At 50.6% G+C, this 22,990-nt stretch overlaps 9 protein-coding genes across 9 annotated transcripts; 3 read left to right on the forward strand and 6 right to left on the reverse strand.

Annotated features, from left to right (window-relative positions):
• Positions 1–28: 28 nt before the first annotated feature.
• On the reverse strand, positions 29–1,123 carry A1O5_11632 (uncharacterized protein; the record flags this gene model as incomplete). The annotated part of the gene is made up of 1 exon (XM_007752204.1): positions 29–1,123. One exon carries the CDS (start codon positions 1,121–1,123, stop codon positions 29–31), a length of 1,095 nt encoding a protein of 364 aa, XP_007750394.1.
• A 593-nt stretch (positions 1,124–1,716) lies between these two features.
• On the reverse strand, positions 1,717–2,926 carry A1O5_11633 (uncharacterized protein; the record flags this gene model as incomplete). Its single annotated transcript, XM_007752205.1, has 3 exons — positions 1,717–2,258; positions 2,327–2,618; positions 2,696–2,926. The coding sequence occupies 3 exons, from the start codon at positions 2,924–2,926 to the stop codon at positions 1,717–1,719; spliced, it is 1,065 nt and encodes a 354-aa protein (XP_007750395.1).
• Positions 2,927–4,840: 1,914 nt separating this feature from the next.
• On the forward strand, positions 4,841–5,876 carry A1O5_11634 (uncharacterized protein; the record flags this gene model as incomplete). The annotated part of the gene is made up of 4 exons (XM_007752206.1): positions 4,841–4,877; positions 4,936–5,302; positions 5,374–5,495; positions 5,575–5,876. 4 exons carry the CDS (start codon positions 4,841–4,843, stop codon positions 5,874–5,876), a joined length of 828 nt encoding a protein of 275 aa, XP_007750396.1.
• A 1,541-nt stretch (positions 5,877–7,417) lies between these two features.
• On the reverse strand, positions 7,418–7,906 carry A1O5_11635 (uncharacterized protein; the record flags this gene model as incomplete). Its single annotated transcript, XM_007752207.1, has 2 exons — positions 7,418–7,566; positions 7,624–7,906. The coding sequence occupies 2 exons, from the start codon at positions 7,904–7,906 to the stop codon at positions 7,418–7,420; spliced, it is 432 nt and encodes a 143-aa protein (XP_007750397.1).
• Positions 7,907–10,112: 2,206 nt separating this feature from the next.
• A1O5_11636 (uncharacterized protein) lies at positions 10,113–12,350 on the reverse strand (the record flags this gene model as incomplete). The annotated part of the gene is made up of 1 exon (XM_007752208.1): positions 10,113–12,350. The coding sequence occupies one exon, from the start codon at positions 12,348–12,350 to the stop codon at positions 10,113–10,115; it is 2,238 nt and encodes a 745-aa protein (XP_007750398.1).
• Positions 12,351–13,611: 1,261 nt separating this feature from the next.
• Positions 13,612–15,998, forward strand: A1O5_11637 (uncharacterized protein; the record flags this gene model as incomplete). Its single annotated transcript, XM_007752209.1, has 7 exons — positions 13,612–14,610; positions 14,663–14,690; positions 14,739–15,014; positions 15,068–15,223; positions 15,278–15,333; positions 15,385–15,592; positions 15,652–15,998. The coding sequence occupies 7 exons, from the start codon at positions 13,612–13,614 to the stop codon at positions 15,996–15,998; spliced, it is 2,070 nt and encodes a 689-aa protein (XP_007750399.1).
• A 719-nt stretch (positions 15,999–16,717) lies between these two features.
• On the forward strand, positions 16,718–17,350 carry A1O5_11638 (uncharacterized protein; the record flags this gene model as incomplete). The annotated part of the gene is made up of 1 exon (XM_007752210.1): positions 16,718–17,350. One exon carries the CDS (start codon positions 16,718–16,720, stop codon positions 17,348–17,350), a length of 633 nt encoding a protein of 210 aa, XP_007750400.1.
• A 1,726-nt stretch (positions 17,351–19,076) lies between these two features.
• A1O5_11639 (vacuolar protein 8) lies at positions 19,077–21,030 on the reverse strand (the record flags this gene model as incomplete). Its single annotated transcript, XM_007752211.1, has 6 exons — positions 19,077–20,158; positions 20,214–20,459; positions 20,510–20,623; positions 20,675–20,795; positions 20,849–20,934; positions 20,991–21,030. The coding sequence occupies 6 exons, from the start codon at positions 21,028–21,030 to the stop codon at positions 19,077–19,079; spliced, it is 1,689 nt and encodes a 562-aa protein (XP_007750401.1).
• Positions 21,031–22,328: 1,298 nt separating this feature from the next.
• Positions 22,329–22,601, reverse strand: A1O5_11640 (uncharacterized protein; the record flags this gene model as incomplete). Its single annotated transcript, XM_007752212.1, has 1 exon — positions 22,329–22,601. One exon carries the CDS (start codon positions 22,599–22,601, stop codon positions 22,329–22,331), a length of 273 nt encoding a protein of 90 aa, XP_007750402.1.
• Positions 22,602–22,990: the final 389 nt, after the last annotated feature.

Consider the following 22,990-nt stretch of genomic DNA (forward strand, 5'->3'; position numbering starts at 1 on the left):
AACCTAGACAACCAGCAACTCCTCATCTCTAAATGACCACGGCCTCCGGGGTCAGTTCCTTGAGAATGTCGAGGACCGACTGGACACCTTCCCGTGAAGTCCTGGCTAGACCACAGACCGGTGCAACACCAAACTCCCCCAACTGCTTCCTTGCCGCAGCGACCCTTTCCTTCGCACCTTTCAGGTCGTCTGGATAGACGAGGCCCAGATAAACGGCGATGTTTTTGTCCTCTAGCTTAGTGAGCGCTGCGTACGGCGTCTCGTCCTTCCAATCGGCCAGACATCCGAAGTGAATCCACTGCAAGGGCCTGCTAGCCTTTGCCTTGGATACGATCCGGTTCGCCAGTGTGACCATGATGGACATGTCCCGTGGCGCCAGGACGGGCTTGTTGTTGATGTTTCCCATGCAGATGTGCAGACCCGTATAGGCTTCGGAGGGAACCTTCCCAATCAATCCTGCGTACTGGTTGGCGTACCGCTCCATGGCGTCCTCCGCCGGTGGGTGAAAATCCTCCCGCAGCGCGCCTAGATACGACGACGGATCCTGTTGGGCCTCGTTCTTGATGTAGTCACTGGCAATGTCGAATTGGATGGCGAGATCCTCCGCTGGGATGGCCGCCGCGATCGCCTCAGTCTCCTGCAGCATGGCCTGGTACGCGAGATCCTCTACTAGATATTGGAATGTGGGCTTGACAAAAATGGCCATACTCGACACTCCCGGCAAACAGACTTGGAAACGGACGTGCTTTTCGATTATCCCCTCCTCCCGCAGCTTGCAGAAGATCTTGTAAGACTCGACGGCGTCCTCGGCATACCCGAGCTTCCACGACGTCGACTTGATAGCGTCACGGAGCTGCTTAACTTCCTCGGCCGGCATCTCCTTGACCGGTAAAGGATCGTATTTCTCGTCATATTCACGCCAGATTTTGCCGATCGCCGGGTTCTCGGTGGCTTTTTTCTGCACCAGGCCAATGGTGAAGTTCCAACGCCACCCCGGTTCCCCGTCGGGGATGGACTTGATGCGTCCTTTCAGCGCTGCCGAGCATGTTGAAAATGCTGTTGTAGCATCCGGAGCTCGGAAACTGCCCACGAGATGCACGGGAGCCGCTTTGTATGCTGACATGGTGAACAAGGACTAGTAGCTGCTTCTCTGCTTCTATGACCGATTAAAGATTGGACGCGCAGTCTGACAAGGAACAGGATATGCCTATTAAGTGGGTGCGATTCGACTTCCGTCGGTGTGAAAGAAACAAGAAATGGAAGTGTTCAAGGGGCAAGGAAACCAGGAGCGCGAAAGCTATCTAATGGTGGTTAGTACCGAGACCAATGGTGCTTGGACGCTGGCTTGCATACCCGAACCCGGGACTATGCATGTGCTGGTCCAGTCATGCGTCGAAGTGCTCCGAAGATGACCTGGTACATCTAAGCGATGTGCTGCAGATTTGTACTGGGCTAAAGAGAGCCTGGTGACCTCCGTTCAGGGAACTGAAACCCGCCAACTAGCGGTCATCGCTGCAGCATGCAGATCAATCACATTTATGCAGATCTCTGCTGTCACAGCCGGGTTGCCTGGGTCGTTCTACGGTATGCCACTCCGCATCCTCTGTTCGGGGGAGCGGCCTCGAATTCAAAGAAACGGCCCATATTCAATCTCATCGTTTCAAAGAAGTTTGATCTTACTCGTTCATCTAGCATTATGCCCACGTCGACGAGGAATCACTCCGTATCGGCTTTCGCCTCTGGCTCTTGCCCTCTCGGATGGCCTCCACGCTGCATGATGGGCGACTTCGCCATCCGCTCCCAATCGTGAAGCATTTCTGTGTTTTCCTTGGACAGGCGGACTTCCTCGCCCGCGCGATCCACCAACTCGGCTTGATATGCAGCCGCGGCTTCTTCAAAGGTCGTTATTCCAGCCAGGGCATCCTTGTACTTGAGAACCAGACTTCTGGCATCTGCTATGCCGTGGTTCAGACCTTGGCCGCGCTGGAAGGTCATGGGATGAGCAGCATCGCCGGCAAGGAGGATCCTGCCTTTACGGGTGTCCCAAGGCCGAGGAATCCAGTATGACAAGTTATTGCTGTGAACCGTTGTTCCTTCCGGGATCCACAGGTTAGCGGAGCGGAATGGCTCACCCATGGTTTCAGCCTTGGCCTTCAAATTGGCTAGGGAAGCCACTTCTTCCCCTTCCTTCTTGTGCCATGTGGTCTGTAGCTGGAAGACCCAGGTGGCGGGATCATTAGGGTCTGGCACTTCTTGGACTAGTCATGGAGGTTAGTTTTCACGGTGTTCCTGTAACCGCACATCATCGCGAAAGACAAATGCTTACTCGAAATCCATTGCCAATAGCCGTTGGGGTGCATGCCCATAGCCATAATGGGGTGAGCCTGGCGGACGAACTTGGCTTTTTCGGCATCATTATAGCAGACATGCAGATTAACAGCAGAATAAGGGACAGTGCAGGGCTGGCCGTCGTCTCCAAATAGGGCGTTTCTGACCAGGGATTGGGCGCCATCAGCTCCAATCAACATTGTCCCCGTGGCCTCTGTCCCATCCTCAAAGACCGCGGTCACCGTCGACTCATCATCATCGTAGGTGATATCGACGAACTTTTTATTATACTTTGGAAATTATGAAGGCAGGGTTAGCTTGGTGATGGTGCAGGACAAGGATGAGCCATGAATTCACAATGATTTACCTGGACGTCAATACCTTCCGTGCACAATTTCCTAAACCGTCGACGGGAAACGCGATACATGCGCAGCAAAGGAATATTTTTCATCACTTCACCGGTTTGGCCATTGATGGCGGGGAGATAACCGGGATCGGGAGGGACAAAGGTAGGGTCGACAGCGGCGGTGTAGACTCGCTCGAAGAGTTCTTGGGGCAGACAGTCGGCGAGCATTGGCAGCCCCCATTGTACTGACATGCCCCATTCTCGAGGTCGGTAGGTGGTGGCAGAGAGCTCAGACTCATAGATGGCAAAGGAGATGCCTATCTACTAGGAGAGATGTGCATCATTGCCAGTTAGCGGATTGCCTTGGCTGCCCCGCGCTCCACTTGGATTATCCATACCTTTTTCAAGCCCTGGGCAATGAGAAGGCCGACGATGCCTATTTATGAGACTCTGTTAGCTTGTTTCATGGTTGATGATACTGTGGGCGACAGGCATATAAGCGAGCCGAATACAGGAGCATGTGAAGCCAGCCCAGCCATACCCGACCCTATGATGAGAACATGAACCGGATTTCGCTGCTCGGTCATCCTGCAGACGCACTCTCCTCTATCAACAGATCGGCCCTAGAGCAAGGAAGGTGGGGGGAAAGGGCGACGTAAAGGATGGCCGCCGAACAACAGGGAAGAGCGGTCTGATTCGAGGAAAGGCAGGCTTTTTAATGGAAGAGAGCCGGTGACAGAGAGTTGGAATCCGTCATTTGAGAGCAGCTGAGTCGTCCAGGGTTGTGGACTTGGTTATTGGACACGAGAAGGAGCTGAGCATCATCCACAGGAGTGGGTGAGTTGGCAGCAATAGAAAGCGAGGAGGTTCGTGGGATGGGCATCTTGATAGCGGGCAAGGCCATGATTGGTCTTGGATCAACAGCTGAATGACACATCAGCGGTAGGACGTTTGTAGAGATGGATGGGCAAGGAAGACTAGAGAGAGATTGGGATCCCAAGTCAATGGAAAAGTCTAGCTGCAGATGTTGGTGGTGTACCTCGTACCGTGGTCTGGTAATGGGAGGAGCCTCGAAGCCTCACCCGCCTGAGTGCAACATCCTTCTGTCACTAACTTTTGCCAGCTAATTGGCCGGGTAGTGACCCCTAACTGTGGGGCTGGTGGGCTGGTAGGCTTAGAACCATCGCCCAGAGCACCCGTTGTTGGTTAACTACCGACAAACTAGCGAGTACCAGTACATCCTACAAGCAGTAGTTGCTTAATCATAGCGCTCACACTGCCGGAACGGACCACCGCGGACCGCCTGGACGGTGTTAACCTCGCAACGTCTGTCAGAGCCTTATAGGTGCCGAAGTTGGTTAAGCTTTAACCGATCAGTTAGGCAAGCCGCCATTGGGAAGTGCCCACCAGTCAACACCAGTCACTTCGCCTGGACTGCTCCGTAATATTCTCTGTCCGCTTGTGTCTGTTTGGAGGGAAAATCTTCCATTTTCAAGATCCCAATGGACCTTGCAGCTGTTTTGTTTCCGTCTCTTCTATTCTCCACATTTTGTTCGCCTAATTGTTGTTGGCTCTGTGCCCGTTGGTTGCTGCACCGTAGCAAACTTCACATCACTCCATTGGATCTCTTCCAATGGTTCTCTCCATGGCTGGCACCTGCTTCGTGAGGAGCTAATTTTTGGAAGTACATTACACTTGAAACGCCACCTTGGCTTTGGCCGAAGATGTTGTCCGTCACATTGACCCTTTGCTTGCTTGGGAGTCAAATGGTGGCTGTCAGGATATGGCATCACAAGCACATCCCGCTGATGATCCAACTGATTCTACAGTTATACCCGCCTCGGGGTCATCGCTCCCGGAACCACAGCCCGCAGAAGATGCTGGACCAGGCCCGAGTTCACAACTTGAACCATCTACTGAATCGGATCCGAACCAGACTATCGAAGTTGATGTAGGCCTAAATTTCATTTTGCCTTTCGTCCACATCTTGTCCGCTTGCTGATTAGCCGCTTCTATATCATATCAGAGACTCTCAGATTTGGATTCTGCCTATGGTGAATCAATGTACGCAGTTTGGGATACAGTTAAGATTCGAGACCGTTGACGGGAACAGACACAGTGATTTGACATCATTAGCATCCAGCATTACTCGAGGTGTTTGGGAACATGGTCGCCGATATCATTCCTATGGTAGATCCCGTAGGTACCGCCGTGCCAATGCAAGTGCGTGGTAGGGACATCATGACTGATCGACATGGCAGAGTACGCCTTTCCAAACGACGAGGCCGAGGCCGAAAGACTGGACATGCAACATGCCATGCAGACACATCTGCTGGGCGATCGACTGTTCTGGGCGCCCATCAACCCCAATCCGGCTAGAGTCCTGGATCTAGGAACGGGCACTGGCATCTGGGCCATTGAGTTCGCTGACATGTTCCCTTCCGCTGTGGTCACAGGCACCGACCTGAGTCCCATCCAACCTCAGTGGGTGCCTCCGAACTGCAGCTTTGAGATTGACGACGCAGAAGCTGAGTGGACTTGGGATGAGGGTACATTTGACTACATTCATAACCGCAATTTCGTCTGCGCAATCCGAGACTGGCCGAAGCTCATTCGCCAATGCTACCAGTATGAGAATGAGAATTTCATTGCGATATGTCTGCTTTGCCGATCACTTGCTGACAAATTGGGATGTGTAGATTTGTTAAGCCCGGTGGCTGGGTAGAATGGCATGAGAAACACCCCTATCTGCTCAGCGATGACGGGTCGCTGCCGAAAGATTCTGCTCTGTTTCGATGGGGCGCGAAATTCTTCGAGGCCAGTAAGTCAACAAGTTTCCGCTTAGTCCTCTCCATCTGGTGCGAAACACTCCAGGCACTTCACACTTACAAACGATATAGGCGTTCATTTCGGAAAAGACGCCCGATCACCTCAGAATCTCAAACGATGGATGGAGGAGGCCGGATTCGTCGACGTGGAAGAGCACATCCTCAAACTCCCCGTCGGGCCGTGGGCAAAAGACCAGAGACTTAAAGAGGTGGGCCTGTTCGAGAGCGTCAACATGACCGAGGGAATCCAAGGCTTAACCATCATGCTTTTCACCCGCTGTCTGCAATGGACTCCTGCCGAGGTCGAGTCATTCCTCTTGGACGTCCGAAAAGATGTCAAGAACAGGGCTATTCATAGCTATTACCATTTGTAAGTCCATATTCCCAAACGGCGCCTAGTTCGCGGTAGCAGAAATTGACCCTGATGGACAGTTATGTGGTCTTTGGGCGAAGACCGAAGTAATCAAGCCTTCAAGTGCTTACATCGACACTGCATCCCCAAATAGCAGGACTGAGCGAGCAGCAACGCGGTCAAAAGAAGAGGGATGGAAACGTGTAAGAGTAGAGAGAGGGAAGGAGAATCGAGCATATCGGTGTGTCCTACAAATACGAGCAATATGTACCGCAGTATCTCCAGATTTCAGTGCCGAGTTCAGTGCGCTCGAAACCTTTCCGCCGAGGAACTTGATTTCTCACGGGAAAAGAGCCATTGCAAGGCAAGACGGGGCTATTCACATAGCGACGACTCGAGGCTGGGCGTTTAGTGTTATCGCCAGTCGATCCAAGCACCTGGCGAGCTGGCAAGACAACCTTCAGATTTCCAGCATCTATTCGAGCGCGCGACCTTGGTGTGGCAAACCCACAACTGATCTTCCATCTTGCCCACCTCCTCGATTTCCTGCCTGATGGGCTTCAAAATCGGTGGCAGAATGCAGGAAAAGGGTCTGAAGGTCCGGCACTAGTCTGCAATTTGGAACTTACCGTCTGGCGCTGTTGTTTTTATCGGCCCTCTGCAAATCATATTCGTTATTAGTCCATGAAATTTATTTCAGACAAGCAGTTTTCTCACTTCAATCAGTGTTGTGATACCAAGATCATCAGCCGATGGGATCCTGCGACGGTAGGCGATCGCGGATGCGACTCAAGTATCATAGCGTACCAAGTGGCCTCAACATTCTGTGAGATTGCTAGCATTTCCGAGAGAACCTCTATGTTTTCGAGCTTCTGCTTTGTATGTCGAAACAAAATATTTTCACAATATCAATGACCCGTATAGAGAGTAAAAGGCCTCTGGGCATCTGAACAGCGGGCGGACCTGATATGGGATATAGCTGTTGGCTTATCGGGTGTTGAGGCGTGTCGCTTGCAATTATTTAGGTGTTTTCTCCAGATGTCATCGTTGCTAAGATTTCAATATCAGGGCAAGCTCGATCAAAACGGAGAAGGGGGCCTTCTTACACAGGGACCTCAAGATAAGCCCTAGTTATTCTATGTGGCTGCCATCGAAAGAGTCCGAAGCATCTCCCGGACCACGTCAACTAGCAAGTATCAGATTCACATCAGAATGTGAAAAGAACCCACCATATTCAAGGAGCCATAATCCAATTTACCTGCAGAAGGCTGGCAAACTATCTGCATGCGAAAGCAAATATTCTACCTTCAGATTTCCGGACAACTGGCATTGCTTTATTGTGAGTGAAATTCCCTGCTAAGCATTACCGGCCCTTGCCTTCAAAATGCTGATAACAAAGAGTGTTGTCGCGCGCCTTGTCAACTTGCATTGATTTGACTTTCCCATTTAAGATTGATTGAAAATGTTGACTAGCCCGATTAGGCTATTTCCTGAACCTCTTGGCACTACGCCATCCCCTAATGTTCATGCCTCTTCCAGCACAGATAGATCTTCTCTTCCTTCTCAATACCGATCAACTATGAACCCATAGATTGGTCCAACAGAAAACATGCACACTTGTTCGACATAATCCGCACTCGACGCACTCCATCCACCTTTTTGCTGCTTACCGAATAATTGCGGAGGATTGGCTTTTAGGTTGCCAGTCCAATCTAGGTCAAGGGTTAGCGCGCGATAACGTACACCGTCAGAGTCAAGGGAGTCTATACCAGCCTTTCCAACAAAGGCGAAGATCTTCTCCTTGTCCAGAGTGTCGAGAGCCGTAATGACTACCTCGACGCAGTCATCTTGTCGACGGTTTGCTTTGGCAATAGCAGTAAACTGGTTGGACTTTCCCTTCGCTATCCTGGAGATTTCAGTCCCCGCCTCTTTGGATATTCTTCGACTGAAGATAGCATTCACCTGGAATTGGATATCATATGGGGGTTTCACATGGCGAACAAGAATTCTGGAATTGCTGAGAATGCCGTTGCGATAATGAGCAGGCGACATCGACGATGTTGTAACCGTCGTGGAATCTTGGGACAGGTTAGACCGGGGTGATTCAGCTCTTGTCTCCTTTGCATCACCTTTTCCACCTCGAGTGGTTGAGATCGCGCCTATTCTGACAGACGTACTATCAAGCTGGCTTTGGAGCTTCTCTCAGTTTTCTTCAGAGAGCCTGAGCCCTGGCAAACGTTGTCGTCGTTGCTTCTTGGAGTGCCCGCCTGGGTAACAGTCTGATTGTTGGTCTCCCCGACTCTGTGAGGTGTCAATCTGCTCTACAGAGGCTGTAGTGAGTATGGACGGGGCTGATGAGTCTCTCCGTGGTTGCTTTTTCAGGTCCTTGTCTTCAATAATGTAATTCGTCTTCAGGGCTCTAGTCACTGGACGGTTGGTCAGCGTTGGGGAAGTGGAGAACGGTCTTGGATGACCTTGAACGGAGTAGGTTTAGCGTAGCTGGAATAGAAGAGCGTATTTGTCGCGGTGAGAGACTTTTGGCGGGGAAAGCCAAGTTTCTGTTCTTTGGTGTACTCTTTGAATGGCTACCTTAGAGCTGTTAATATCGGTGGTCTGTTTAAAAAATGGGGGGAGCACCTTTAGCACATTATCGCTGACTCTCACAGATTTGTCTACGAGCCATTTGTGGGTGGCGGATAGAGGACACAATGACGCAGCTCGTAGTGATAATGGCGCTGAGTCTGTAGTAGCATGAATGAGGATGTTTGAGATGTCAGGTACAAGGGAAGTTGGGTTCGCAATTGAGGGTGAAGCCGGCCATGGTGGGGGTTCTATCTATCTCGTGAAACAGATCCATTTTTTGGGACTCCAAAGGGTGGTCACCAAACTATTTAATGTTTCGGATGGGCTCTTATTCGGGGTTTGTCGTCTCTCGGTCGACAAATGTTTCGTGGAAACCAAAATTGGAAAGTCACCGCGAAGGTCCTCTCTCATCAACTCTAAGTCATTGTGTCATCTAAGAGACACTCGGCTCGTCATTGCGGCTGTCGCAAGGATAACAATGAGTTTAGTTCCGGTCACTGTATGGTTCAGTATGTGAGCAACTTCATGCCACGCTCAGGAACAGTTATGTGCATCATAACCGCCAAGGCGCTAGACTAAAACCAAGCATCACAGTGGGAAATAAGCTTCCGGAAATGCCTGGAGTTAAGGTGAGAGGGCCGACAAGGCTGTGAAAAAGGGGGATCGCTGCAGGCAACTACGAGCATGGAGTTCCTCCACTCATTTGCTCCATCCAATTCGTAGGCATCACCGTCATATCATTTCCAATTGCCACTTCAAACGCGATATTCTAATCATCATGTACCACGCCCTAGTCGCCGATCATTTCAGGCTTCATCTGCTGCTCGAACCTGCACTAATTGTCCAGCCCAGCGTAGATGGTGGGGACTCGCACCGTCCTAACGGAATCTAGGAAGGATGGAGCCACAGATAGAAGGACGCTGCAAAGGACAAGCAATCTTTCAACACGACCCTACCCGGGTATCAGGCACAACTTGGTTACCGTCAGCCCCGGCCAGGACACCAATGAAGTCCCGACAAGGACTGACAGCCGTTCATCAGTTGGCACTCTGGACTGCTAGATTTCGTCCTCAGGCACATCTTCAGCACCCGCCATTTTCGCTGGAGCCCAGATCCTCGATCCCCTCCTGCCGTTCTTGAGGATACTCAAATTCTCAGTATCCGAGTCCAAACTCTACATAGGAGAAGCGATTCTCCGCAAGCTTGAGGGATCCCAGTCCGATATTCCGTTTGGCCTAAGCCTTCTCATGCTCATGGCTATGGTCAGCGCTGGGATGTCGGGAAGGCTGAGCAAGATCACCAGATATCCCTCGAAAAGCTACTCTATCTCACACAGTCCGAATTCTCTGGAAACTTGTCCGCCTTTGACGTTGGTCGGTTTCGAGACTACGCCTGGATCCATGATCTGAGCGCATCCGAACTTGGGCCCTGTATCCAGAAATCCAGGGCTAGGTCATTGAAGAGGTTGACTCATACTACATGAGCACTGCAGACTACCACGAGACGTTCCCTAGCTTGTGCATTGTGTAGCTCTCATGTAAGAGACGCTGCGCTTCGCGGGACTTGCATCTCAGCTGACCCGTGCGCTCACGGTGTCCACGTCGCTCCCAGCCTCTGCCTGAGCGCAAGGCTCGTGAAGCGCCGACAGCAAATAGGGCCTTCTCCGCCGCGATCTCTATGCTAGTCTAATGTGTCTTGTCATCGGCCTGGCTTCGACCCAAGCTTGTCGATGGATTCGCGCCACCGATATTCTTTCCGCGACTTCGTCGAACCATTCAATCAACATCAAATTCACGAGACCACTTCCTTTCCCCTTCCACGGAAATTGCCCCTCATCAAAGGGACGCAATCTGGTATCTGTCGTCTGGAACCCGGACCTTCTGTCTCTCGACTCGCCGAAGCTTGAAATCAGAATGAACTGAAGATTGCCGTTCCGCTTCTGCCGGCGCCTCCTTTTTGCCGTTTGCTTGAAAATAAGGCCACAGTATCGGTTCTTGGAGTCAAATAACTTGGACACAGTCTGTTTGGTAGTAATATTAGCGTGCTCATTGTCGGTGAGCGATGGCCCTGTGATTTGTCCTACTGAAAACCAGCTGGCGTCCACCGCTTCGGTCCAGAACTGGAGAACGTTAGGACCAAAATCAGGCCCCGAGACGCCATGAAGGAAGCAATCAGAATATGGAACGTATTTTGGGAATCTCTCTTCTTGAGGCATTGTTGACGATCCAAGATTCCGCGGTTCAGTAGTTTCTGTTTCCTCGGCACTTTTATGAATGTGCAGAATGGTGCCTTGGTGATGAAGGGAGAATTCTCGTATTTCAGTCCTGGCATATTCGTGGTGCAGTGATCGATACGTCCTTTTGCCGTCCTCCATAATGACGTACTGCTTGGCTCCAGTCCAGCCAGCCCAAGACCAGCTTGGGAACATACTGCCTCCGGCACCCACCGCCGTCCGCCTATCAGCAGGCTCCGTTGGAGCCCACAGGAAACTGAGGTCAAGATACCTTGTAGGGCAGCCAGCAATCAGTTGACCCCCAACTCGATCTTGAATCACTGCCAGAATACCTGCCAACGCGTTTAGGATGTCAGCCGAATATGACAGCTCTTTCTTCGTATACATCTCTATTACATCTTTGTAGACGTCAAAATCTTGCTTTGCTACGATTCCCATGTCTTCAAATCTGCTCAGATTCTCCTGGGGTCGAAATTCGATAGGATTTTGGGGAGGCGGAAACCTGAAATGGAGAAGAGGATTTGTCTCTCGTGATCTTATCAGCTCAGTTGCGTTTCCTGACTCGGGACTAGTCGTGATGTCGGACCAAGTAACAATATTTCCTCCAGTCTCACATTGGGTATGCTTCCAGCACTGAAAATAGACATAGTCGGAGCTGAAATAGATACCACGCCTGGAAAGCAGCCTTTCTTGGAATGTCCAACCCCTATTATGCCAAACCGAGGACTCTAGAGCGTATTTCAAAGGAGGTGGGTGTGAGACCACAGCAAGGATACCTTGCGAAGGCGGCTTGTCTGGGGCTGCTTTGTGCTCTGAAGTATTATCAGGTCCTCCTGAGTCTTCGGATTGTTCGGGAATACGATAATCCAATGCGCAGAACCAATTTTCCATTTCAGTGGATATGGTTCGACAGACAGTGAGCAACTCATGCTTTTGCTTGTCGCTCCTTGAAAATCCATCATACTCCCGAATCCAAGCTGGATCTGGCTGGAACGGTTCCTTGCTTGAATGTCTTGTTTCGATGTTCTGAGGTTTCCGAGACGCTGGTCGCACACCAGGTAATCCCGCATTTGCATCCTTGCCGTTCAGACAGACTATTGTTGCGAGCGCGTTACTGTAGACTTTGTCCATGCGTTGAATGTTGGAATGCTTTGTTTTGATGTCGTCTTGAACAATACACAATGCATCCACCCAGAGATACTTTTCTTGCATCTTCATTGTCAACATAATTGCGTCCTCGATGGTTTGAGGTAACGCAGGAGGCAGGCCAGAAGGCTTCAATCGAGATTCCAGATTGCTTCTCATTGTCTCTGCAGTGTCAGCCTGGCCCCAGACGTAGCTGAGAGCTAAATACCGCGAGGCCGCTGTAGACCAAACCAAACATCGTAGGTTGACATCGATCAGGAGGATTGGATACTCTATTTCGGCACTGCTGCTGCTCAATGTAAGTGAACCACATGTATCGCCATGCTCTCGCTCGCATACATCGATCCAAATTTTGATTTGGTCAATTGAGATTGTTTGATCAGTCTGGTCGCGGAATGGGCTGTCCTGACGCCCTAGAACTTCTCTTGCGGATGTTCCCGAGAATTGAAACACTTGTCGAATGGTTTCCCGGAAGTTTTCCTGGGTGACAATTCGCAAGATACCGATTCTTCTCAATGAGTATTCAATAGCCATGCAAGTCTCGCCAGAAGGTAAGACAATTGGAATAACTTGTGCCCCTTGAAGTTCCGGGTCAACCTTGGCCAGAAAGGGATGAAGTCGTAGTGGGACCGAACCGTCCGATAGAGAGAACACAATAAGACGGCATATCATGCATTTGGATCTGCATAATAATTGTGCCCAAGTCCCAAATGATCGGTACGATATCGAGATGTCGTCGGTGAAGTGGCCGTTCCTTACAATTTTCATCTTTCGGCACATGCGACATAACGTCGGATCAGCCCGTTCCTTATTTTGCCTCATGGCCTGGACATGGACTTGCTCCCACCAGGATTCTCTTTCTCGAAAACGACTCCATGGTATTGGTCCTGCATACTTTTCATCTGAGGAAAGGAGGTTCTCGGCGACTTCAAGCGGAAGCTTTCCTGATGCACCATCCAAAGGCAGTTGTCTAACCCCACGACGACTTGAATGATCACCTTCCCGTGGATGTTTTAGTGACCTATTAGCCGAATTGACTGTGCAGGCCACCTGGTTCAACGTTTCGTTTGATTCTTCGGGTATGTAACTATATATTGTGTCTGTTGAATAGAAGCCGCAGTTGCCTTGCGGTATCCGCAAGAACCTCCGAAGGTCTTCCAAGTTGAATTTAAGTGTCATGACAGCTTGATGGCCAGATTGACACTGAGTATTTGCTGCTAGGGTGAAGTTCGAGCACGACTTTGACTTGTTTTGAGAGAGTCGGGGCACATCTTCTGTTTGTCAGGCTGAGACGACTCAGCCCCAACTTGGCAAACGTCTTGGAGCCCCTGAGGGAGGGTTTGAGCTACATCGACCCCTACGCGGGTAATTTGACCAATCCCTTCGACAACAGTAACTAACGCAGGACGACTGAAACTTTGCCCAGAAGTTGCACTGAACAAGTAACGATATCCTGATAAACCACGTTGGTCTCCTGAAACTTGAACAGCGCCGGGAAGCGACGCAGTTCTCGGCAAGACGCTCTGGTGAGTTCTCAGTTGCTAGCAGGGTTCAAGTTCATGTGTCGGTTACCCAGCCTCGTATTCCAATTTTATCAAATGCGTCTTCTATTCGTAGGAGTTTCCCTGTCAAGGGGCGGCGTGTCACGTTTTCAATCCCATAGAATGGTGGCCTGAACCCCTTTATAAGGAGGATTATTTATCAGCCTTGTCTTCCTCAGGGTAGTTTCCTTCCCTTGACTGCTCTATTCTACCAGCTTCGTACTCAGCCAGGAATGCCTTTCAGAGCAAGCAAGATGCCAAGCATCGATGATTTTGTCTATGGAGGTCTTGAAAGGGGAGGGTCATCAGATTCCCCGGATGAGGTTGGGTCTACAACCAAGGAGCCGGACATCGTCGTCGACGAAGTCTCGGCAGACGGAGAATACGAATCCGATTCTGCCGAGGACATCTTCGAAGTTGGAATGAAATGTGAATCAAAGCGACTATATCCGCGGCACGACGGTTCTCTCTATGTCGAATGGGTTGACGAAATTCCGACGAGAATCATGGATCAGGCCTGCGGCTACGGCAATGCATGGAAAGAATATGCCCTCCTCCTTCGCACCAACCTCGAGCAGGGAGAGCAACGAATACAATCAATTCTCATTCAGAGTCCCCTGCTGAAGTCGAAACTCAATTCGATCTTCCAGGATTATCCTGGCTTTTTCATGGACGAGAATAAGGCATCCATCGATGCTCCATTCAAACCATTCGTCCACTGCTGGGATGCTTTCGAAGGCGCTTGTCAAGACCAATCCGAAACCGGCAAACACATGCAACTTCTGAGATCTGCACTGAAGCCTGAACTTCAGGAAGCGTTTTCGGTGATAAGAGACTTCCAGACTCACGGCATGATTCGATTCGACCGACTTTGGATGATCTTCAAGCCCGGCTCCTTTATCTTTTCAGAACACAAAGGCATCGAACGAATATACAAGCTCAGCCGGACCGAGCTTCGCAAGGCGCCAGAAACCTCCAGCATGTACTTCCTGCTCCATTGCTATTCTATCGACTGGGACGGAAAAGTGTTCGGTCACACTCTCGAAGTCGAGGGAATCAAGGACTTCGAGGGAAGCAGAAGGTGTACTGACCTGGGGGTATTTCCATTGGATGCCCACCCAGCAAAACGTTCTGTCGTTGAACGGTTAGTCGACAGAGGTAGAAAATTCTCCTCTTACACTGGTGTCCACTATCGCGCGTATAATGGTCCGGCCACGAGCTGTGTCCTGGGTGGAGCATTCGCAGAAGAACAGGTACATCATTCCCACGGCCTTACACAGGCGCGGAAACTAACTTTTCCATCAGGTTTCTGGACGTGTAGTGGTAGACACGGGTATGTTACCTGCTTCGAGACTGATATAGTGATTGAACCAGAAGTCAGAAACCTTCATGCACTTCTATCCTTACAGCCGCGACCTTATTCAACGTCTCGGAACGAACGAAACCAAGGGGAAAGATTCGAACGAAGATTCTGATCAGATCGACTCTTCTTACACAAACCGAAACATGTATATCAACATTCCGCATCTGAGAGATCAAGCTATTCTGAGTGCCAACAATAAGAGCTCAGAAATGGAGCAGACCAAGTTGACAGATGATCAATTGATGATTTGTTGTCCAACTGTGAGAGGATATTCTCTCGACTTGAATGGGTGGAGTGGGTTCTTCGCCCTTTTCTGCATAAAAAGTGGTCGCTGATTATTATTCCAGTGCATTTTAGGATTGACTCTCTCCGGGAAATTCAGTGGAATGGAAATGCATTTGAGAGTTTGGCGCTGCCCGGAAACTACAAGAGGCTTCTGTTGGCATTTGCTGAGACTCAACGGGATTCAGCTGCCCAGTTCGACGATGTCATTGAAGGCAAAGGTAAAGTCCCAGAGTGCGATTCATTCATTAGAAGATATACTCAAGTCAATATAGGCAAAGGAATGGTCGTGTTGCTAGAGGGGCCTCCTGGTCTTGGAAAGACCCTGACCGTTGAATCCCGTATGTTGCACGCATTCAAAGAAACATGTGATACTGACCAGGCTTCCTCAGTGGCTGAAAAGATGAAAGTCCCGATCTTCAAAATTGCGTCTGGCCAGATGAAGTCAGACCCGGGAACCATCAAGGCGGTCCTTCAAGATGCCTTCTTGATGACTAAAGCCTGGAAAGGGATCATCCTTTTGGATGAAGCTGACATATTCCTTGAAAGGCGGTCAGTAAATGATTTGGACAGGAATCAACTGGTTTCTGGTATTGCCATGGCTATACCTAAAAAGATGTTGAATTTCGCTGACCAGTATTGCATGCAGTCTTTCTTCAACACCTTGAATACTTTGAAGGGACAATCTTCCTTACCACAAATCGAGTTGAGTGCATCGATCCAGCGTTTGAGTCTCGAATCCACCTGTCACTTTCATACCCCGAATTGACCCAGGAACTCCGCCACAAGATTTGGAAAAACTTTGTTCAAACGATGAAAGTCGATACAACCCAAATTACCGACGCGCACTTGGACAAGTTTGCTGCCCTTGACCTCAACGGCCGTCAAATCAAGAATACAGTGAAGATGGCCGGACTGCTTGCCGCGCAGGCAGAAGATCATTGTTTGACCGCCGAGCATGTGGAGACGATGTTGACCATCGTCCAGTCGAAGTGAGTATATTATGTTCTGAGGTGGCTCAATTATCATGTATTGTAACCCTTTGGTATAGGTCTGGCTTTACGGACCCCCCTAGCCTTACGAGTTCCCAGGGGCTCAGGATAGGGCCCAGAGCTCGTCGAATCAAGCGGGGGGGTGCGACAGAAATGGATTATGCGAGATGGCAGGCGAAAGGACTATACCTTGTTTGAATGGCACCCTCATAACTTTAGCACCCTGTGATCAGGCTTTTTGGATTTTAGCTCGACTTCAAGACTCTGTAAGACGAAAGATCCGAACATTGATTGACCGGTTCGGGTTCAGGGCGTGAGGGTCAAGTATTGACGCAGCCACAGTGGCTCGCACATCGTGTTGTGGCTTGCCAAGAATGTGGCTCTTCGCTTGGATATTGGTCACGTGATATTCATCCTCTTGGAAATTTTGCCCTCATCCTTTCTTCTTTCTTCAAGCTCTCTCCTCTACTCGGTACAACCCCGTGTAATTGCACTCCAAGAGACGTGGAATGATTCTTCTTCTAGCCTCTGTGCGTCACTGTTTATTTTGACAATCCAGTTATAACACCCATGGCCAGTCTTACGTGACCGTCGACGTGGATTTGCCCTTGTTAAACATCCCCTCCAGCTCTCCCAAAGGCGTTCTTTTGCTTCTTTAAATCTACTTGCACGTAGTGAGGAAACAGCCTGCTTTTTCAATACTCCAAGTACAGCTCGACAACCATGACTTCTTCGCCAGTCGTACCTGGCCAGATTCTGGCCAGCACATCTTCATACATTCCCGGTCCAGGCACTCACGTGTATGAGAACAATATCCTCGCTTCGATCCTTGGGCAGTCACTCATCTCACCAGCGCCAAATAAATCGAGCAAGCCAACCATCTCGGTGCCCCGTCGAGCCACAGCTATAGCTTCAATCAGCTCCCTACCCAGAGTTGGCTCCGCCGTTCTCTGCCGCGTCACGAGGGTCCGACAAAGAGAACTTTCGGCCTCAATCCTGTCCATCATCGACCCATCCTCGTCAGTGTCAATATCCGCCAACGAAATCATCTCTTACTCCCAGGTAACAGACGACGAGCTCCAATTCCAATGCATCCTCCGGCGCGAAGACATCCGCACGCACGAAAAGGACAAGATCGTCATCAACGAAATGTACCGCGTCGGCGACATCATCCGTGCCACAGTGATCAGCCTAGGGGATGAGAGGAACTACTACATTAGCACGGCCGGGAACGAGTTTGGCGTCGTGGTAGCGACAAGTGAGGCCGGCAATGCAATGGTCCCCGCGAGTTGGAAGGAGATGAAGGATGCTGTGACTGGGAAGGGCGAGAGTCGAAAAGTCGCCAAACCTTCATGAAATCAATTCAAGCGCTAGGGATGTTACTCGTAACGACCTAGGCCATTTTCGCTACATTACCCAAATGCCTGCATAGGCGGTCACTCAGCAAACACTGCCAGCGTCGAGACCTACTCAAAGCACAATTCCCGGACCTGAGACAAGACACCACTGCATCAAAGCACCCTGCCAGCTTCCTCTGGAAACAGAAGAGGATGGGATTTCGACATCTGCCCTGCCAGAAGGTGCAAGTGCAGACGAAGGCAAGACCCAGCGTGTCTAAAACAAAAGCTCAAAGAGCATGTTTGAGACCTGTCTCGCTCTACTGCTCATACCCAGGCACCAGCAAGACTCTGGAAGCCGCGTGAGCCATCCACGATGATGAAGCTCAATATCCCTCGCCTCAAATTGGAGACTATGATCTCAGAAATGCCATCACTCTGCCTGTCACTGCCTCCATCTTGCCCAGCGCAGACCAGATTGCGTAGGAGCCAAGGACACATGGAATGAGATGGAAGTGCGAGGACATTGGCCACTCTGTGTCCTGCGATCTCGACCTTGACCTCGACCGAAACTCGAACTCGGATTTGAACTTCAAGTCGAATGGGCCCATGCCTGCGATCACGTTTCTCTTTCCATGTCGCCCCATCGGGCGCTTCGCAGATGTAAATATGTATGTGTGGGGTGACAAGTGAGCGAGCAAAGCTCACCGCCGGGACAAGATACATGAAGCTCTCCCTTCTCTTCGAAGACCTTGTCATCGACCATCTCCTTTCTGTCTTCCCCTCTCGCGCGCGCGCCCTCGCTCGGTCCGGCGCTCGGGATACCATCAATCATCCCCTGTCTCTCTCCCTTTCATCTCCGACCACATCAACATGCGCGCACCCGGAATCCCATCAACACTCACAGCCACACTTCTCACCCACTCCCCTTCCTTCTGCCTTCTTTCTCTCTCACATAACCCAGACCTACTTTTTACCCAGGTATCTCAACGAGCCTTACGCTTATCCCGTCATGTCTTAAATTTCCCCTCCCCACCTGCCCCAAAGAAATCAACCCTCTCCAGTATCCATGGTCACGACTCCCAACCTCAATGTCAGACTGTGTTCGTCACGGGAGGAATATCAAGTAACCCACCAGTCCAACCCAACCCGACTCTCCTCTGCTCTTCAGAGCAGAGACGGGATGGGCGAGGACGGGAAACTCCTCCTATCATCCAGGTCTGCCATCCTTGATGCCTGATGGGTTTTTATGGATGCTTCGGAAAGAATATCAAGGGAGGAGACATCGATGAATCAATAAAAATGACTTTTGTGTAAACATGCCTATTACAGTCCAGGTTCCCAAACGGAATAGAAAAATGTGCTTGCAAATTGCAAAGGCATATAATTAATGCATTGAGGCTGGAATGAAATGGTGCAACCTGCCCTCGCTTTCGTCTGTACCTGCTCCCGCGAGGACAGACAACCAAGGTCATACAGAATCTCCTACAAAAAGATAAGTAAAAGGTATTGGTGTTGCAATACCTACAGTGTTCCCATTCCCATTGGAGCCCCCAATTCCCTCTCTGCCTCGAGCAGTCACAATCAAATCCTTAACGCCTCGCTATGCTCGCCGCACACTGTGATACACAGCTTCCCCTGCCCATTCGCAGTGGCGGCCCTTTTTCGTTGCAATTCCGTGTAAAGGGGGTATATGATAATGTCAAGAGGCTCCAAACAAAGAACAACCCTCCACGTGCTCGCTTTCAACCTTCCACCAAGGTCTGCTTGGGCCCCTTACCAAGCAATTCCAAGGATCTTTGAGCAAGCGCAATCACCTCGCCCTCCCCCTCTTCACCTTCCTCGTCATCGGATTCAACATGCTTGTCGGCAATTGTCTTAACCATCTGAATGATGTCTTCGGATTTGGCGACCAGGCTGACGAGTTTCTTATCCTCCGATTCCAATAGCTGCAGCAATGTCCAGATTGCAATATGTTGAAAGGTCGGATCACCGCTGCACAAGAAACGCTTGAGATACCCGTGAATGCCACCATTTGGCTCCATCCAATCACGAACAAAAATCGAATAATCGCCGACCTTGGAAGACAAATTGCCCAGTGCAGCGGCACTATTGCCCTGAACCTCAATGCTTTCCGAGTCAGTAAGAGGAATCAGCACATCGAAAATTCCCATGTTGAGCAGATGGGTCTTGAGCTCGTCACTCAGCGCCAACACGGCGATACAAGCCGTCATCTCAGACTGTACACTCAGTGGCACATGCAGCAGAAGCTCCTTGCATTTCTCCACCGCTCCAGCCTCCAAGACGAGTTGCTTGTTTCGGTCCGAACTTGCAGCAAGGTTCCGCAGAGTCGAGATTGCATGGCATTGGATCTCCTCGTTCTCCATTGAGCCGAGAAGATCGACCAGCGGTTTGAGAAAGCCGGCTTCTATGATGGGCGCTTCGTTCAGGGGGTGAATCGAAATATTGCGGATGCAGGCGACAGCAGAGAGAATAAGTGGGAGGTACGAAGATTGAAGGAGACGGAGAAGTGGTTGCAAGCCTCTAGCCCGAACAATCTCCAGTTGGTACTTTTCATCTGATGCTAAATTTCGGAGAGCCAATGCGGCCTGGCACTGAACCTTGGGGGTTCCCGAATCCATCAATTGGACCAGGGATTGGACAAGCCGTGGTTCGGTCTGGGCGAGTTTCTTTCTGTTGGAGGGGTCGACCGCAATGTTGCTCAAAGCTGTGGTGCAGTAATATTCCACATCCATATCAGGCGACTGAAGCAATTGAACGAGCACTGGAATGGCTCCGGCATTGACGAGTTGTTGTCTGTTATCATCTGGGTACAGTTAGAGCGCCAACTTCTAGGTGAAACGACTTCTTTTCATTCTTACCGGAATGCGTCATGTTGAGCAACGCGCCGGTTGCATTCCTCTGAACTCGCATATCTTTGGACTTTGCCAGCCTTGTCAACGGACCTAATGCTCCTGACCTAGCGATTTTGGCCTTGTTGTCTTCATGGGTAGCAAGATTGGTAATGCAGCCGACAGCATTGCATTGAACCTCGACATTGGGAGACATCATCTGTCGAATGAGGGGAGGCAATCCGCCGAGTTGGACAATCGCGACCTTGTTCTCCGCTATGACATGTCAATGAGGACTGATCAATGGGAACTATGGCAGTACGTACGATTCACGGCCAGATTGCCCAAGGCTGCACTGGCAGCTCGTTGTACTTCAATGTCGGGATTTTGCAGAAGAAATAGGATAGGTTCTAGGGTGTCTCGGTCGACTTCCCTCACGTCTGCATCCACAATTAGTTTGGAGTTGAAATGCGTGTCTCTTGTCCATATACCTCGCTCCGTGATCTCGGCAAATGTTAGGCTGGCGCTTCGTTGTAGGTCAACATTGTCTGAATAGACGAGAGTGCTCAAAGCCCGTAACGGTTCTCCGGAAAAGAAATCTGTTTCTCCTCGCTGTGGTCTGTCAGGGTTCAACTCTTTACAGTAAAGGGGGACTTTGCACGCACATTCTCGAGGTATTGTAGGAGATCTGCAACGGCTTCTCGTTCGCTGTCTGCGAGAGCGGGCTCATAGAGGTTATCTTTGTTCCGACCTGCAAAGGCCGAGGTCAGCAATCAGGTATGTTCGAGCAATGTAGCTAAGACGGACCTTGGCAGCTTTTGCAGCAGGCCGAGAGTACGTTGCCCATCTCGAGGCGTTGGGCCCCGGAGGGGACGCAGTGGTCGAGAGTGGTTCTGTTGATCAAAGGAACTGCGCGGAGGAGGGAATGTGTGCTGATGTCGCAGGTGGTAATGGAGAGGTTGACGGTGAAAGACTCATCTGATGGTCATGCTGATGCCGATTGTGATGCAATCTTCGAACGATGCTGGCGAGGCTCCCGATACTGGTTTATTGAGATGAGAAAGCTTGAGGGGCTCGTGTCGGATTCGCTGACTCTGGTAATCCTGCAGCGACAGGCACGGCTGCGTGGCTGCGTGACCTGCAGTTGCAGTTGCAGTTGAAGTTGTCGTTGTAGAGCGGCAGAGCGTACGCGTGCAGGCAAGAACAATGAGATTGCCGGGGAGGAGGAAGTGTGTGGCGTGTGACCCGGTCTCAAGGAGCGAGCAGTAGACTTCGCAGGCGGAATGGCAATTGCAGTGGTGTGAAGGTGGTCAACATGGAGTTTTGGCCGAAGTTGCACGAGTTGAGGAAGCTGCAGAAGCACCGTGCGGGTGGTTGACGCAGGCTGGATGATTATTGGTGCTGGCGGCTCCCTGGAGGGTTAGGCGATGCTAGGCCCAGTTGGCCAGGCTGATGGGCTAATGGGTCGGCTTTGCAGGCTCCCAGAGGCTCCCTAAGCCCAACGGCGGATGTTGTTAGGCTGGTCCCGTCCATGTGGATGCCCCCCCCCCCCCGAACCCAGAACTGGAGGAGAACCAACCGCTTATTGCCTCGTACAGCTCCCTCTGGTCTCGCCCTACAAGCACATTCTCGTGATAAACTTCAATTTCCCACTCACAGGACTACATTTATTAAACAGCACCTATCGTCGCTGAACCTCTTCGAATTGACCTGGGCTGCCCGTGCTCTGTCACGCCTTGCACATCCATGGTCCCTCAAGCAAAAACACCGAAAACATTTCCAGATGCCCGCGAATATTGAACATCTCACCGCCGGTAAGCCCTTTCACATACTTTCGACGTCATCGATCAGACAAAGAGCCAAAAAGATTCTGAAGATTGGAATAGAGCAGAAGACTATCAAAGAAGAGAGACAGCATTAGACATTAATTTGGTGTATTCTATGCCTTTCTTTTCGCCGTCCAGGCTATCTCTCTGGCCCAGGTTATGCTATATGCAATGCCATTTTCTTCCCCCTTCCTGTTCGCACAATGCAACGGCAATACCCATCCGGCCAAAAATGCTATCCCCATAACTCCAATCATGGCTTCCGCTATGCCGATTATTGTAATCGCAATATTAAGGAGATTCGTCCCTGGTCTGGCGTCTATGCTTTCGGCATCTCGACTCTGACCTCAGCCTGACTATGTTTGCGGCCGAAGAGCGCGCCTTGCTTGATGACGGGCGAGTAGATGCCCGCCGGCGTCAACGTCTCGGTGGTAGGTCGAAGCTGATCAAGGGCGTTTTTGATGGAGGACTTGATCTTCTGCGACGTCTTGGAGGACTCGCTGGAAGTGGATTCTTTGGAGACCCGACGGGATGACACAGCCGAGCTGTTCTTCTCTGCTTGAGTGAGGTTGTAGTATCCCGCGTAGAGCATGTTGCTGGACGTATGGAGGATGGTTTGGATTGTTTGGCGGTTGATGTAGGTGGTTCACTGGTAAGATAATGTAGTCTTTTGCTCGGTTGTTGAATAGACGGGAGTGGCAAGGAGGGGAATACTTCTTATTCTTTGATACTGCTTGATGCGGAACGAATAACTCACACCTGAAGCAGTCGCGACACGGGTTTATATAGATCCATCAAGTCCCATAAAACCTCCTGCCGGCAATATAAAATTTCTCATCTGCTCACCCCTTGTCCGTCGGTGATAAGGACGCCCTGTGGGATTTCATCATTTGCCCACCGCGGTTCCAAAAAAAAGACCCAACAATTGTCTGAGAAATGAAAACAGTCATAACGCACTCACCAATCACGATGGAAGTGAGA

This window comes from Cladophialophora psammophila (assembly GCF_000585535.1).
Source record: "Cladophialophora psammophila CBS 110553 chromosome Unknown aczJe-supercont1.27, whole genome shotgun sequence".
Lineage (NCBI taxonomy): Eukaryota > Fungi > Ascomycota > Eurotiomycetes > Chaetothyriales > Herpotrichiellaceae > Cladophialophora > Cladophialophora psammophila.